Source organism: Sciurus vulgaris (assembly GCF_902686455.1).
Source record: "Sciurus vulgaris genome assembly, chromosome: 2".
In the NCBI taxonomy this organism is placed as follows: Eukaryota; Metazoa; Chordata; class Mammalia; order Rodentia; family Sciuridae; genus Sciurus; species Sciurus vulgaris.
Window position 1 is genome coordinate 52,432,530 of NC_136462.1, and position 16,875 is coordinate 52,449,404.

General features: G+C 37.0%; 1 protein-coding gene across 2 annotated transcripts in view; it reads left to right on the forward strand.

Moving 5' to 3' along the window:
• The window catches only part of POLE2 (DNA polymerase epsilon 2, accessory subunit), a 34,278-nt gene that overhangs the window by 7,794 nt on the left and 9,609 nt on the right, over positions 1-16,875 (forward strand). Inside the window, exons 4-12 of one of the 2 annotated variants that reach the window (XM_079119000.1) lie at positions 122-199; positions 341-434; positions 6,508-6,582; positions 9,545-9,628; positions 10,367-10,423; positions 11,465-11,513; positions 12,505-12,577; positions 14,700-14,872; positions 16,413-16,502. In XM_079119000.1, coding sequence (XP_078975126.1) covers positions 122-199; positions 341-434; positions 6,508-6,582; positions 9,545-9,628; positions 10,367-10,423; positions 11,465-11,513; positions 12,505-12,577; positions 14,700-14,872; positions 16,413-16,502 — 773 coding nt within the window. The remainder of the gene's footprint in view (positions 1-121; positions 200-340; positions 435-6,507; positions 6,583-9,544; positions 9,629-10,366; positions 10,424-11,464; positions 11,514-12,504; positions 12,578-14,699; positions 14,873-16,412; positions 16,503-16,875) is intronic. The other variant, XM_079119001.1, reaches the window with a different exon arrangement.

Sequence of the window (16,875 nt, forward strand, 5' to 3'; positions counted from 1 at the left end):
ATGTCCTGAGAAAATGTGAAATGTCTGTTATATATGATACAGGATTATAATGCAAGTTATGTTTACCTAGAATATGAATGCTTTAGTAAATCAGATCTGTGTTTTGTGGGATGTTTTTCAGAGAGCATATTTTCAATATCATAGGAGCTTTTGATGTTCCACGTTTTCTGTACAATTCAGAAAGAAAAAAATTTCTTCCGTAAGTATACCATCTATTGATTTTAAATTAATTTAGGATGAACATTTTTTTTTTTCAAAAGGTATGTAGTTTCATGTTTCACTTTGGCTTATCTTTGTGTATTTATGATAGTAAAAATTAGGCATTCTTTTTTTTTTCTAGTCTATTAATGACCAACCACCCTACACCAAATTTATTTGGAACAGCAAGAGATAAAGCAGAGTTATATCGTGAACGATACACCATTTTGCACCAGGTAAGTTGGAGCGGTGAAGCATTGGTAACCTAGGAGAAAAGAGACCATCTCACCTTCAGAAAATCTCAGGATATTTTTTAAGGATGGAATTTTGTGGTGCAAAGTTGGTCATTCAATAGAATATTATTGGGCTTGCTGAAATTGAGACCATATTCCTCTTATTAATGATGATAAAAATAGTGACTTTTTAAATTTTTTCTTGACTCTGGATTTATTTGTACAAACAGCATAGGAGGACACCTGTAGACAGGGGCTGAGGGGTCACACCAGTCTTTCTGTCCTCACATTCACAGAGGCTTTTACTATGGAGCCTTCACAGAGACCTGGGCACCCTGGGGGCCTGGGTACCTTTGGGAGCAGGACCTGGAGCTGGAGCCAGAACTGATACTGGAGCTGGAGTTGCAGCCTGGGTCTTGACTTGGACTTGGGCTTGGTCTTTGGCCAGTAGAGCCTATAATCCCTGGTCCTGTGGGCATGAGCTTCCTGAGCTTGGGGTGGGCAAGGAAGGCAAGGTGATCAAGCTTTTGGCTGGCACCCTTTGGCATCTTGAGCTTAACCTCCTTAGGCTTTACCAGGGCCTTGATAGCCTTGGCATGGGCACTCATGGCCTTGGCATTGTTTGCCTGCATCTTTTCTGGGCCCTTCTTGTTGTGCTTCATGGCAAAATGCATATTTCTCAGGAACCTGGGGCCTACCAGCTTAAGAGATTCATATCTTTGTGATCGGGGTTTCTTGATGCCATTTCTGTGCCATTTTTGGGAATGGTTGTGTGTGGTATGGTTCTTGGACTTGACCATGTCTGCCCTATAAGCCACTGATCCCCAAGCAGTTGAGACCAGGAGAGGAAGAGCAGAATTCATTTTTTTTTTAATAATAAATTTTAGACTTATAATTAGATCCTGTTGTAACCAAGGATGTTCTTAATTTCCATATATTCCTGGACCCACAATTCTGCTGTTTTGTGTTATAGTTTGGAAACACCAACTCTTCTTAGAGGACATGCCTACAGTTGGTATTTAAGTCAAACTAAATAACACAACTCATCTACAGTGAAGAACTGTCTGTAGTTGAGTGAACCTTATTTTACATTTTTACTTATACAAACAAAAACTGAGTTTCAGTGAAATTAAATAATCAAATACATAGTATAATTACATAATAAGATCATGGTAGAATGGGAGTAGAACCCCACATCCTAATCCAGTGCTCTTCCAGTCATGATATTGTTCAGAAAATAATATTCTTGTTCTTTTATAATTTTACCCATTCTTCTCCACATGTAAACCCATATCAATACAAGTATATGGATTAAGAAATATAAAAATTTTATTTACAACAAAAATTATGCTATACCTATGGTGTCAACAAGAGCCATAAGAATAATATAAACTATTAAGTAGTGGCTAACTTTAAAAAAAAAGTTTGGGCTGGGGAGATAGCTCAATCCGTAGAGTGCTTGGTGTTGCAAGCATAAGTCCCTGAGTTTGATCCCCAGCACTGCAAAAAAAAAAAAAGAAAACACTAAAAAATTTTTTTTTTAGTTGTAGATGGACATAATACCTTTATTTTATTTATTTATTTTTTGTGGTTCTGAGGATAGAACCCAGGGCCTCCCACATGCTAAGTGAGCACTCAGGCATCGAGCCACAATCCCAGCCCAGTGCTAACTTTTATTCATTTATTTATATGTGGTGCTGAGAAATGAACCCAGTGCCTCACACCTCCTAGGCAAGCTATCTACCACTGAGCCACAACCTCCCCAGTACTAACTTTTAATAAATGATTTTGATAGGCTAGGCACTGTGTTTAGTACTTCACATACATTATTCACCTCATTTAATCCTCTAACACTAATAGGTATATATAAATGTTACCATTATCCCCTTTTTATAGATGAAGAAACAGGCCTAGAGAGGTTTAGTAACTTGTCCCCTTGTCTAGTCAGTAGAGATAGGATTTTAATACAATCTGCCTGACTCAAGCCCAGTCTTTGCCTACTGTACTATACTACCTTCAAACAAAGTAGAATTTTATGTGTTTTAAAAGAAGATGCATTCAGTGGAAAAATCAGGGAAAACTTCAAGGAGCAATGACATTTGACATGGACTGTATGTAAAAGGAGAAAAAGTGGTCGTAACAGTGAACAAAGGCACAGCAAAGCAAAAACAGATTCTATGCATTAGATGTTGAGCAGTCAGGAGTAGCATAGGGTGTTCAGAAAGGCGAGTGGGAACAGAATCATGGGAGCACTTTGGATGCCACTCATGGAAGTTGGGACTCTGTTCTTTTGGTACAAAGAGCCCTAGAATACCAGACAGACTCAGTCACAGCTGGGTCTTGTGAGTGCTTCTTCTACCAGCAGATTTGAGAATGAATTTGAGTGTGAGAGAAGACATGGGAATTCGTGGTATTAGTCCTGGCATAAATTATTGTCTGGATAAAGGAAGTGGCAAGTGGGGTAGAAAGAGGTGACAGCTCTGGAGCAGCAGAAACCGTCATTCATGGTTACCTATTGAATGTGAAGGAGAAGGGAGAGGTGAAGAATCAAAGATAAATACAGTTTCAATTCCGAGAAGTAGAATGGTAGAATAATGTTAATATGTCATCAAACAATGGCGGGTTCTGTTTTAAGCAGTTGAGTTAAGGTTGCCAGGAGGTTATAGGAGAAATGTTACCTGGTGCTAAGGAAAGAGACTTGTGTAGGGGAGAGAATGAGAAAGATCAAGTGACAAATGGAACTGCACAGATTAGACCCTGATAGAAAGAAAGGAAAGAATATAGGGTTTGGGGCCAGGCTGGCATGGTGTTATAAGACAGAAGCACTAGAAGGTTTCAGGGAAGAGAGGATGGTTAGCATAGCAAGCACTGAAAAAAGGTCGAGGACATGAGTATTGAGGGTGTCTGTCCTTTGCTGCTTCCATCACCTGCATGTAGCCAGATTAATCTTCCTGAGGCATAGCTTTGTGTCATGGTTTTAGTTTTACACAGGTCTTTCAAGGAGGTTTACTGTTATTGAACTAAACACAAATTGTCCTTAATATTTGAGATGTTCTATCACACTTTTTTTTTTTTTTTTTGTATTGGGGATTGAACCCAAGGGTGTTTGACCACTAAGCCATGTCCCCAGCCCTTTTCATTTTTTTATTTTGAGACAGGATCTCTCTAATATTCTGAGGCTGGCTTTGTATTTGGCAATGCTCCTGCCTCAGCCTCCCAAGGATTACGGGCATGCACCACTACTCCCAGCTCTATCACACACACACAACCATATATACAAATATATATATATATATATATTTTTTTTAATCTAATCTCTATTTTTCCTCCTGTCATATTCTTTTGGAGCCAAAACTGATATATAAAATGTTTGTTTCTTCCGCTTCTTCTGTGGCTTTGCTTTTGCTGTTTGCTGCTCTTTCCTCTTAATTCCACTGTGAAACCTTCCTAATGTTGGAAAACCCTTCTCAAATTCCCCCTTCATTTTGAAGCCCTTCTTGATTTCCAGTTGGATGCAGTTTCTTCCTGCTGTAAACCCATGAGAAGAATCTCTTTCCATGTGACTCCCTAGAGTTACACTCAGGATACTTATCCTTCTTAAGAGACTGCAAACTCCTTCTTTATTTCCTCTACCACACTTGGTGCAGTGCTTTTTACAGTACACTCAGTAAATTCTGCATTTCTTTTTTTAAAACATGTGTTTTAAAGTCTGTTATTTTGGGCATGTCATTTGGTCCATCTGAGCTTCATTTTTCTCATCTGTGAAATAAAAGGATTGAATTTCATTCCACTCATATTTTCATTGCGATTGTCTTCCTGAAAACAAATCTGATTTTTTCATTATTATATTTCAAAATCTTTGTTTCCATTGTCTATAATATAAATCCCTTGGCTTTTAAGAGCCCCCCCTTTTTTTTTTCTTTTTTCTTTTTTTTTTTTTAAGGTTATTGGGGATTGAACCCAGGGCCTCACACATGCTAGGCAGTTATTCTACTGCTAAGCTATATCCCCAGCCATTTTAATTTTTAATTTTTATTTTGGGACATAGGCTTGCTAAGTTGTCCAGGCTGGCTTTGAACTTGCCATCCGCCTGCTTTATTTAGCCTTCCCAGTAACTGGGGTTATATGTTTTTGGCACTATGCCCAACCTTATAAGGGCTTTTTAAATTTGAGGTCACAGAAACTCAAACTGACTAAAACTATAAAAGGAATATATTAGCTTGACTTGCATTATCAAAAAGTCTAGGGGCTGGGGAGATAGCTCAGTTGGTAGAGTGCTTGCCTTGTAAGCACAAGGCCCTGGGTTCGATCCCCAGCACCCAAAAAAGAAAAAAAAAAAAAAGTCTAAGGTTAGGGTCTTGGCTCAGTGGTAGAGCACTTGTCTAACACGTGTGAGGCACTGGGTTCGATCCTCAGCACCACATAAAAATAAATAAAATAAAGGTATGTGTCCATCAGCTACTTAAAAAAAAATAAATAAATAAAGTCTAGGTGGGCACAGTAGCACATGTCTGTAATCCCAGTGGCTCAGGAGGCTGAGATAGGAGGATCTCAATTTCAAAACCAGCTTCAGCAACTGAGTCCCTGAGCAACTCAGGGAGACCACCTGTTTCTAAATAAAATACAAAAAAAGGCTGAGATATGGCTCAGTGGTTAAGTGCCCCTGGGTTCAATCCCTGGTCCCCAAAACAAAGAAGTCTAGAGTCCGCTGGTTTCAAGCATGACTGGATCCAGGTACTCACACGATGTCACGAGGCATCAGTCTTCTGTGTTTCCTCTCTTTTTAAAAACTGATTATACTTTCAAACAAGCTCTCCCTTTGGAGTGAGAAAGATGACTGGCTACTAGTAGCCTTAGCACCTCTCATAGAGACCTTCTCTTCCAAGAATCCTAACAAAAAATCATTAGTATTTCTCCTCTTGGCTTAGCTTGAAGCACTTGCTCATGCTTGGATCATTCACTACTCACGAAGATGGAGTACTTTGATTTTCTAGGTCTTGGTTGCTCATCCATAAAAGTGGAGAAGGCACAGCAGCCCTACCTATGCTCCATGGATGGGGCGGGTGCTGATTCATCAGATAGTTGCTCTTACTAATCTCTTGCCTGTCTGACATTTTGCCTTGTGCACCTTGTGACAGGTTGTACCAAGCTCTGCGTAGCTTCCCACTCTCCTTTCTCTCTTATGCTTCTTTCTTTGGACATACCTGTCTCTCTGCCTACAGTGTTTCAGCCTGCTTTTGTACCTTACCAGCAAAGTTTTATTTAGCATTTAGAATCTTGGTTTTTTTGTTTTTTTAATTTTTATTTGTAGATGGGCACAATACCCTCGTTTTATTTATGTGGTGCTGAGGATCAAACCCAGTGCCTCACTCATGTGAGTTAAGTGCTCTACCACTGAGCCACAACCCCAACCCCTAGAATATTGTTAAATGGTCCCTTTGAACCATTGCACAGTCAGTTCTCACAGTACTTTGTTGTATAATGGCATTTTTCACTAACTTCAGTGCTCAGCTTTTTAATATTTTTATTGTTTTAAAAGTTACTAGATATTTGTATATTGATAAATTATATCGTTTTTCAAATTTGTTGAGAATAGATAACAGGCTGGGTGCGGTGGTACACACCTGTAATTCCATTAGCTTGGGAGGCTGAAGCAGGAGGATTCCAAGTTTGAGTCTAGCTTCAGCAACTTAGTGAGGCTCTTAGCAACTTAGCAAGACCCTGTCTTAAAATAAAAAAATGAAAGGACTGTGGTTAAATCCCCAGTACCAAAAAAAGAATAGGTAACAGTAACAGTTAAGTGACAGTGTTTCGTCATCACACTACTTTAATGCATCTTAGATCCCTGTGTCCCAGTACTGGGGACTGAACCCAGGGGAGCTATACCCCCAGCCCTTTTTACATTTTGTTTTGAGACAGGGTCTCACTAACTTGCTGAGGCTGACCTCAGATGTGGAATCCTCCTGCCTCAGCCTCCCCAGTGGCTAGGATTATAGGTGTGCTCTACTGTACCTGACCTGAATCTGAGTTTTGAATGTCTGCTTCTATAACTCATGGGAATTTTTCTTTTTTCTAGAGGACCCACAGACATGAATTGTTTACTCCTCCAGTGATAGGTTCTCAACCTGATGAAAGCGGAAGCAAATTCCAGGTTAGAACATTATTCTAATTTTTTAGGGAGGTGTAAGTATAAGAGTTTAATTGTGCTGCTCAATTTTAATTCATTGTAAAAGTGAATTCACTTTTACGTAAAAGTGAACTACAGTTAAGTGTTTAACTAGCTAGCTGGCCTGCCTGTGTGTCTGCTGTTGATAAAAATCCATGCCCAGTATCCTGAGTTCTCCAGATGCCCAGTGGAAGTTATACTTCTTCTTTGGAACAGGACTGCATACCAGGGCAGCCCCCAAATACTCTCTGGCCTGAAAGACAGTTCTTAGCCTTCCCAGTCCAGTGCTGGATACTGCACTGACTTTCTGACCAACTTTTCAACATTACCCTTCCTGCCCTTACTCATCTGGGAAATTCTGATCCCTGCTTATCCCTATCATGATCACCACACACTCGGTCAACTAAAACATGATGTGCTATGTCAGTTGGAGTGAATACTTAAGGAAATACTGGCTTCAGTCACTGTCACACACATAAAGATTCGAAGGAAACAACACTTACAGAATGAATGAGAGAATACAGACTGGCTCTAGAGTTGTTGAAACTTGAAGAAAAGGAAGATGTTTTCTACTGATAAAAAGAAAGTAAAATTTGAGCTCCTTCCATTTTTGTATTCTTGTACTTTGGAAAGCAATTACAAACAGCACCATCATTTCATTCTAGCAACTTACCCGGCCACTGTCAATCTATCTGTGACTCTGTACCACCTCTCCAGCATGCAGGACCCTGCTGGGGACTAGTCCTTAGCTTCTATTTCCATCTAGGTTTCAACATTTGCATAAGTCCCTGAAAAAGATTTTAATGTTCATATTAGATCAGAACTCATGATGAGTAGTCTGTTAGAATGAAAACAGTGATACTGGATAACATTTAAATTAATGTTCAGTGGCATCACTGCAAAGAAAAACAGTGTTTGACAGTTTCTGCTTTTAACTTTTATTAAGTATAAATTCTGTTAAGTTTTGGAAGTTGACATGACTTATATTTCCTTACTGAATGTTTTCCTCCTACATATTAGGTTTTCTATGACTACTCAGATGCTCACAACCCAGAAGCATTTTTAATTTTCTCCTCTTTGTCAGAGTACTTCTGAGGCTTTAACTAAATACTTCATTGTTATTTTCAGTCTTTCTGTTTAATTCAATATCTGTGCTGGAACATTCCCTATTTAAACTGCATTTAATACCTGAACAGTAAACTACCTTTACAGACTACAAAAATGGTGTGCTCAGAAATATATGGTCGTATCTTTGTACTGCTGTGTTGTTTCAGTCTCTCTTTCTTTTTTTTGAGAGCGCTGGGAATTAAACCCAACCCAGGGCTTTCAGCATGGAAGGCAGGTGTCCTACCACTGAGCTACATCCCAACTCTCAGATCATATTTTTAAGTGAATTCAAGTAGTAAATTTTAATGATGGGGTTATGTATGTCTATGTGCCTTCCTTATCTGTATTTTAAAAAATTTTAAATAGTAAACATGAATTATTTGAAATAAAAATATAATATGGCAGAGATAAAAGCAGCACCACCTGGTAATTTCTGTAGGAATGAGAAATTATATATCGCATTATCCAGTGATTCCATTTGGAATTTGTAGAAGTCCTTTAAGAGTTACATCCATGCAGTGGGCCAAGGAAGGTACATAGAAATATTAAGCATTGTTTTCATTGTAGAAAACTGGGAACAACTGAACTGTTCTTTAATAGGCATTTGGTGAAATAAAATGTTGAATGTGCAGTAGTCTCTTGGAATCTGAGAGGGATTGTTTTTGGGACCCCTCCCTTGAGGATGCTGCAATCTGAGGATGCTCAAATTCCTTGTGTAGTAAGATGGCATAATATCTGCACATAACCGAGATAGATCCTCTTGTGTACTTCATATCATCTCTAGATTACTTATAACACCTAACACAATGTAAATGCTATATAAATAATTGTTATGCTATATTGTATAGGTACATGTTGAATGGAGACACGATTTTTTTTCAAATAGTTTTGATCCAGGATTGGTTGAATCCACAGAAGTGGAATCCAAAAGCATGAAGGACTGTGTGTATTAATGTATATTTAATAGTATGTGTAGGGGTTGTGGCTCAGTGGTAGAGTGCTTGCTTAGCACGTGTGAGGCACTGGGTTCAATCCTCAGCACCACATAAAAATAAATAAAGATATTGTGTCCATCTAAAAGCAGCAGGGGGTTGGAGTCATGGCTCAGTGGTAGAACGCTTGCTTAACATGTGTGAGGCACTGGGTTCGATTCTCAGCACTGCATATAAATAAATAAAGTCCATTGACAACTAAAACAAATTTTTTTTAAAATATGTGTAGGGGCTGGGGTTGTAGCTCGGTGGTAGTGGAGCGCTTGCCTAGCATGTGAGGCACTGGTTTTGATCCTCAGTACCACAGAAAAAGAAATAAAATAAAGGTTAAAGTCTTAAAAAAAAAAAAGAAAAAGAAAAAGACTGTATAGAAAAAAATGGGAATCTTTTAAAAATAGTGCCTAAATTGTTACAATTTTAACTTTCTGATAAAATTATGGTCAGATTGAGAATATAAATAATAACCTTTCAAAATACTAAATTGAATCAAAATATAACTTTAAAAAGCTAATTTTTTATAAGTACCAATCAAATAAAATCAGTATTCTTTTCTGTATTAAAAAATAAATGTATTTATTATTCAGAATGAAAATAGTCATGATACTTCAATCATTGACCAGGACCTGAACTTATATATTTCTTTAGGCATAGTTTTTCCAGTCCATCATATACTTGATAGTTTACCTTTGTAAGATAAAATTTAACTTTCTAAGTTTTTAAAACAATTTTCTACTGTAATGTACCTGTAAATAATAAAATGTGAACCTCGAATTTACTTATTTATAAAATGATTCGTTTTTAAAAGAATGTGTTTTTGATCTTTAAGAATTTGTTTTGTTTTATTTTAGCTTAAAACAATAGAAACCTTATTGGGTAGTACAACCAAAATTGGAGATGTGATTGTTCTTGGAATGATAACCCAATTAAAGGAGGTAAGTTAAACATAGGCATCAGACTTATATTCAGATGGATGGTGAAATGGTACCATAGAGCATTTCTGTACAGATCATCTTCTTCACTGAAAACTCACCTCAGTCACCAAGTCAAACTTTTTATCTGTGTTTGGTTTCCTGAGTAGACATCAGGAAGGAGTATTTAGTCCAGGTGCTCAATTTGCATAGTCTGAAATTAGGCCCCAGTGTCCTCTAGTTGAACTGAAGTTCTGGGTTTCTGAACAAACATACTGCACACTACATCCTGGCCCCCTGGAGATGCTGGTGGCTGCCATAGAAGGTACCCAGTGAAGCTAGGGTCCCTCTTGTGACCTTCAGTCTATAGCAGTCATTCCTCAGAGGACCTGTGAGGAGTCTGAGTCTGAGTGATTGGTCTGAGGTCACCAAACTAGTAAATGGAAAAGCCTGAACTAGGAATTGCCAATGTTTAAGAATCCATTGTTGGGCTGGGGTTATGGCTCAGTGGGAGAGCACTTGCCTAGCTTATGTGAGGCACTGGGTTCTGTCCTCAGCACCACATATAAAGAAACAAAAAAGGTTCATCAACAACTAATAAAAATTTTAAAAAAAGAATCCACTGTTCTCTACTATTTTCAGTTGTCAAACTTGTCAGTATTTTAATTATTTAGTTGTAGTATTCATTTTTGCATAAATAGGAATATATTTAATTTCATTTTTGCATAATTGTGAATATATTTCCATTTAATTCTGTTTTAGGGAAAATTTTTTCTTGAAGATCCTACTGGAACAGTACAACTGGATCTTAGTAAAGCTATATCCTTCAAATATCTATGTTATAGGCCTGGGGTTGTGGCTCATGGTAGATCTCTTGACTAGTAGGTGTGAGGCACTTGATTCAATCCTCAGCACCATATAAAAATAAGTAAATAAAATAAAGGTATTAATGTCCATCTACCAAAAGAAATCTACATTACAGGTCTGGAGTCATAGCTCAGTGATAAAACACTTGCCTTTGCCTAGCATGTGTGTTTAATCCCCGACACTGAAAAAAAAAAAAAAAAAGAAAGAAAGAAAGAAAATCTGTTACATAAACCAGTGAAATTTATTCTTAAATTTATCTATTTGGGTTCCCAGTATAACTTATTTTCAGATGGATGGTAAAATGTAACTAAGTGTAACTTATTTTCATATGGTGGTAGCATAGGAATATAGATGGAGAATTCTAAACACAAATAAGACTACTTTAATTCCTTTTTATTTGGAGTCCTGACAAATCACTGAAGAAGTTTATAACACATTAAGAATGACTTAAATTGTCAGTATTACAAGGCTTCTGTATCTTAAATTAAATATGGGACATAAACCTAAAAAGCCTGAGATATGGTCTAAGCTATAGACTATATTCACAGTGTCAAATGTGATTTTTTTTTTTTTTTAACTTGATCAACAGAAATTTATTTCTCACAGTTCTGGGCACTAGCTGATTTGGTTCCTTGTAAGGCCCTCTTCCTGGCTTCTAGATAGCTGTCTCATTGTTATGTCCTCACATGGCAGAAGGAGAGAGCTCTCTTCCATCCATTTTTTTTAATCATTTTTTTATTTATTTATTTTTTCTCTTCCCACATTTTTTATTGGCTTTATAGTTATACACAATGATGGGATTCGTTGTTACATATTTAAACATACACACAATATAGCAATATAACTTGGCCACTGTAACTTTCCTCCTTCCCTCCCTGTCACATGCAAATTTTTTGAATTTATTGTTTAGAAGTCTTTTGGGGCTCAAAATGTATGTTGGCTTTATCACCACCTGAAGGGTAAAAACAGTTATTTTCCTTAATGGTCATGTACCAGTTCCATAGTGGTTTATACACAGAAGCATGCTTCGTCTTAGCAGAGGGTAAGTCAGTGTACTTTTTTCTTTTCTTCCTCTTTGTTCTATAGTAAAAACCATTTCTACATTGGGTAAGATAAGTTGAAGTTGATGTGATCTAATTTTTCATATGGTGGTAGCATAGGAATATAGACATCGATGATGAGTACTTCCTTTTTTGTTGTTAAATTTCCTGGTTTTGGTTTTTACTCAGCAGTTTACCACTTTTTTTTTTTTTTTTTTTTTTGAGAGCATAGTCTGTTTTTTTGGTACTGGGGGTTGAACCCAGGTACACATCTCTAGCTTTTCTTTTCTTTCTTTTTTTTTTTTTTTAAGATGGGGTCTCACCAAGTTGCTTAGGTCCTTGCTAAGTTGCTGAGGCTGGCTTTGAACTCACAATCCTCTAGTCTCAGCCTCCCAAGCTGCTGGGATTACAGGTGTATGCCACCATACCTGGTCTGGAGAGTATATTCTTGACAACATAAAGTAACTCTTAGACTGCTAACAGGCTAATAGAAACCTTTTTAGGGTGATAAATATTCTAAAATTAGTGGAGATAGTTGGGCAATGTTCAAATACACTAAAAACTGCTGAATTGTATACTTTTAAGGGTGAATTGTATGGCATGTGAATTATATCTCAATAAAGTTGAAAAAAAACTTTCAGATTTTACATAGGAGTCATAAAATGAAACATTTCCTCACCTATGTATCTAATCTCTGTACTTCAGCATGACTGTGAAATTTTAAAAAATATAATCCCCAGCACACACACACAAAAGGGAACACTGTTATTTCTCAGTCTGTTTTTATTTAAGGTATTTTTATTTATTCAATTTAGACTTTCTGTGACTCTGAAGTTGTTATATAGCTCAGTTGGGTTGGCACCTTTTGTAGTTAGTTCACAGAACATGAAATAATAGCCTCACATTACTGCCTTGTATAACAGTTATGTCCTTTCAAACAGGGAGAATTGGACAAGTAGAAGTGATTTGTTACCTTTTCTTTTTTTTTTTCAGGTTGGTTTGAAGATCAAGTATTTCATGTCAATGCCTTTGGATTTCCACCCACTGAGCCCTCTAGTACTACAAGGTATTCAAAATGTTTGATTTAAACTCTACAGGAATTTTATAATACTGGCAGTAGTAAATATAAGATATATGTCATACCTCAGTTATTACAAGGCCTTAGGCTTTGTGTCAAGATGCAAAGAACAATGAAAATGCAAGAAAATTAGGTTTTATAATAATGTAACTGTCAAATTAGCATTTTGACTGGATATTAGTTGTTGTAGCATGTCTTTGTTGGCTTTAACTGGAAAAGATTTCCAGTCTGCTTTTGTTACCTGTCCATAAAAATTGATGAGAAGTTCAAGTGAGGTAAGAGAGATGGGAAAACACTTAGAATATAATTCCTATATTAATATAAAGGACTTTTTTTTTTTGTATTCTAATGAATGAAAGTTTCAAGAGGCAGATTATAGTACCTTAATATAAGCAAAAGCATCCTAGCATTGGAACTACTCCAAAAGGGCCTCTCTGAGGAGGGTGAGTTCCCTTTCACTCAAGGTATTTGAGCAGAGGCTGAATTATGGTAAAAGTTGTAGCTGGGACCTGAGAGTTGAATGTGATTTGCAGATCTCCTTTCTCTGCCCTGAGGTGTTAAAATTTTTTTAAAGCTAATTTCCAAGGTATAAATATTAGATTTCTCATAAAAAGTTTTGGTTTTGGAGTTGTCTTGAACTTGGAGATCTGACAGTTATGGCCCCTGAATTCTCACTGGGCAAAACATATACTATAGTGACTATCCACCTTGGGCAGCGCATATATATGAGTGCCCTAGTTAGCCTCAGCTGACTGATGCTTTGATATTTAGTATTACGTTCTTGGAGCCCATAAGCATTTGAATATTCCTTTTGCTACCATTTTTACACCTATATTTCATGAACCAACGAAGGAAGATATTCGTAAGGCTTTTTTCACCTTTAATTTCTCAAGAATCATCTTAATTGGTTTCTATTTGTGATGCTCTGGTTTATGTCTGGGTGTATACTTAGTTCAGGTGATCATACAATTATGTCTACTTACCACATTCCTCAAATAACTGCAAGATTATAACTAACATCAGACCTTTGAAAATGCCACGGCCAGTTGGTGGCAGCAGTTTAACAGCTATCATGTCTGAATGCTCATGTCACATTAAGCACTGGGCTTTCTGTATATTATATCTTTTATTTCCTCCAGTAACTCTGGGCAATAGGTATGAGTTTAGCCATATTGTATTTGAGGAATAGGGGCTGTGAAGGAATGAGTCATTTGTCCAGTGTCACAAACTTGTTAGTAACAGAGGTGTACTTTGATCCCAAAATTTCTGACTCCCAACTATATGCTACATTAGATAAGTAATTGAGTCATTAAAATGGTTTGGGGGCAAGGGGGTTAAAGGTGTGCTCAGTGGTGAGTATGTGTCAGGCCCTGAATTCAATCCCCTGCACCCAGTTTCCTTCAAATTACAAAGGAAGTACATGATTGCAAAAATTAATTAGAAAATATATAAAGGCATAAAAGATAAAAGTATTACCTATAATTCTATTAAACTATTAAGATTACTTAATATATGTCATATATTTTATATATAGTATATATATTTATAATGTATGTTATATATGTGTATGTAATACTATATAAAATGTATTATATATAATATATACAGCACACATCAAATAAATTTTCATTATTCATGGGTTCTAGCTTTCTCGATAAAATCGTCTGTGAACTCACACTGCTGTAGCCATCATTCGTGGTGGTGCTTAGAACAATGGAAAATTTGAGTTGGCTGGGTATTCATGATCCCAAATGAGATGGAACAAGGTGACATTAGAAGATGACCAGAGTAAAGAGACTGAACTGGGCAGTGCAGTGTAGTGTAAGGAGCTCCAGCCCTATGGTCTGTCTGGTGGATTTTTTTTTTTTTTTTTTGGTGGTGCTGGGGATTGAACCCAGGGCCTCGTGCACGCAAGGCAAGCACTCTACCAACTGAGCTATATCCCCAGCCCTGGTCCCTTTTTTTGGCATTATAAATGGATGCATACTGGGTGTTCCTTTGTAACCTGTTTTTTAATACTGTGCAGTCAATGTTTTCTGTTAACTGTGAAATATTGTATTATTGCATGATTTGCAACATTTAGCATATTTTTAATTTTATAATTTCATAGGGCATACTATGGAAATATTAATTTTTTTGGAGGGCCTTCTAATACATCTGTGAAGACTTCTACAAAACTAAAACAACTGGAAGATGAGAACAAAGATGCGATGTTTGTGTTTATATCTGATGTTTGGTTAGACCAAGCGGAAGTATTGGAAAAGCTTCACACAATGTTTTCTGGTAGGGTTTTTTTTTCTATCCTATTTTGAGCTGCTATGAGGGTTCATGTATTAAAACTAAATTCTTGCAGGGTCTGGTGGTACATGCCTGTAATCCCCTTGTCTCAGGAGGCTGAGGCAGGAGGATTGAGAGTTCATAGCCAGCCTCAGCAATTTATCAAGGCCCTAAGTAACTCAGTGAGGCCCAGTCTCTAAATAAAAATAAAATACCAAAAAGGGCTGGGGATGTGGTTGAGCGCCTCTAGATTCACTCCCCATTACCTGAAAAACAAACAAACAAAAAACCGAAAAACTAAATTCTTGCCAGGTTCTATCTACTGAGAGCCTGTGCCTGTAGTTCTAGCTACCTGAGAGGCTAAGGTGGGAAGATTGCTTGAGTCTGTCAGTTTAAGAGCAGCCTGGGCAACATAGTGAGATCTAGTCTCAAAAAGCAGAAAAACAAAAATAAAAACAAAATTATAAATTTTTTAAAAAATGTACATTTTGAGTACTCTATTAAAAAAACACTTCATCAGGAAGGAGATATTTTATCTTAAATAAAATTTTATTTTAAAGACTTAATTTTTTTTTTTTTGGCACTCGACCACTGAGCCACATCTCTCGCCCTATTTTGTATTTTATTGACAGACAGGGTCTCACAGAGTTGTTTAGCACCTTGCTATTGCTGAGGCTGGCTTTGAACTGGTGATCCTCTTGCCTCAGTCTCCTGCCTCAGCCACTGAGATTATAGGCGTATACTACCATGCTCAGCCAAGATTGACATTTGTACATTCAAAAAAATAACCGTTTGCCAGGCATGTGCATGCCTGTAATCCCAGGAGACTCAGGCCAAAGGATTGCAAGTTTGAGGCCAACCTTGGCCAGTGAGACCCTATCTTAAAATAAAAAGGGATAGGAATACAGTTTAGTGGTAGAGTGCCCCTGTGTTCAATCCTCAGTACTAGAAAGTAAAAAAAAGAAAGAAAGAAAGAAAGAAAGAAAGAAAGAAATGAAAATAAAGGTATATTGTGTGTGTTCATAATAAATTAGAATTAGTCATAGGTATAGTATAATTAAAGAAAATGGATAAAATCTAGGGTTTTGGAATCTAACAGAACTGGGTTTAAATGCCAGCCTAACATCTTGGGCAGATTATGTAATCTCTCCATAAGTCTCAGCTTGTGGCAATTTCTGAGGATTAAATCAGCCATTGTAGGGTGTGGCAAATACTGAGTTCTCAATAAATTGGCATTATTACTCTTGTTTGAATAAAATAAGGTATTTTTAAGATAGATTTTTCTTATTAAAAACTCATGTTAAGGGGCTAGGTGTGTAGCTCAGTGGTAAAGCACTTACCTAGCAAGCGTGAGGCCTTAGGTTTGTTTCCCAACATTGTTTAAAAAAAAAAAAAAAGAAACAAAAGAGTCTTGAAAAACCAGGTAGTGACATGCTTATAGGCTCACTTACTTGAGAGACTGAGGCAGGAGGATTGCTTGCCCATGAGCTAAAGGGCCTTAAATTTGATGTTCAGACTAGAAAAATGATGTTCTTTTATTCTCTAGGCTATTCACCAGCACCCCCAACCTGCTTTATTTTGTGTGGTAACTTTTCATCGGCCCCATATGGAAAAAATCAAGTTCAAGCTTTGAAAGGTAATGACAATATACTTAATAAGAGTGTTTCTATATAATGTAAACTAAATTGATGGAAAAATTATGCGTAATATTTTAATTTCACTCAAGATGTAGGGTTATATTTAATCAAAAATAATTTGAGCAGGGTGTGGTGGTGCATGCCTATTCCAGTGACTTGGGAAGCTGAGGCAGGAGGATTGAAACTTTGAAACCAACCTCAACAACTTAGCAAGGCCCTAAGGACTTAGTGAGACCGTCTCAAAATAAAACATAAAAAAAGGACTGAGGATGTGTGGTTCTGGTTAAGTGATGCTGGGTCATTCCTGGTATACCTCCCCCCAGTATATATGTAATGTATATAATTTGATTTTTATTTATATTATATGAAAAT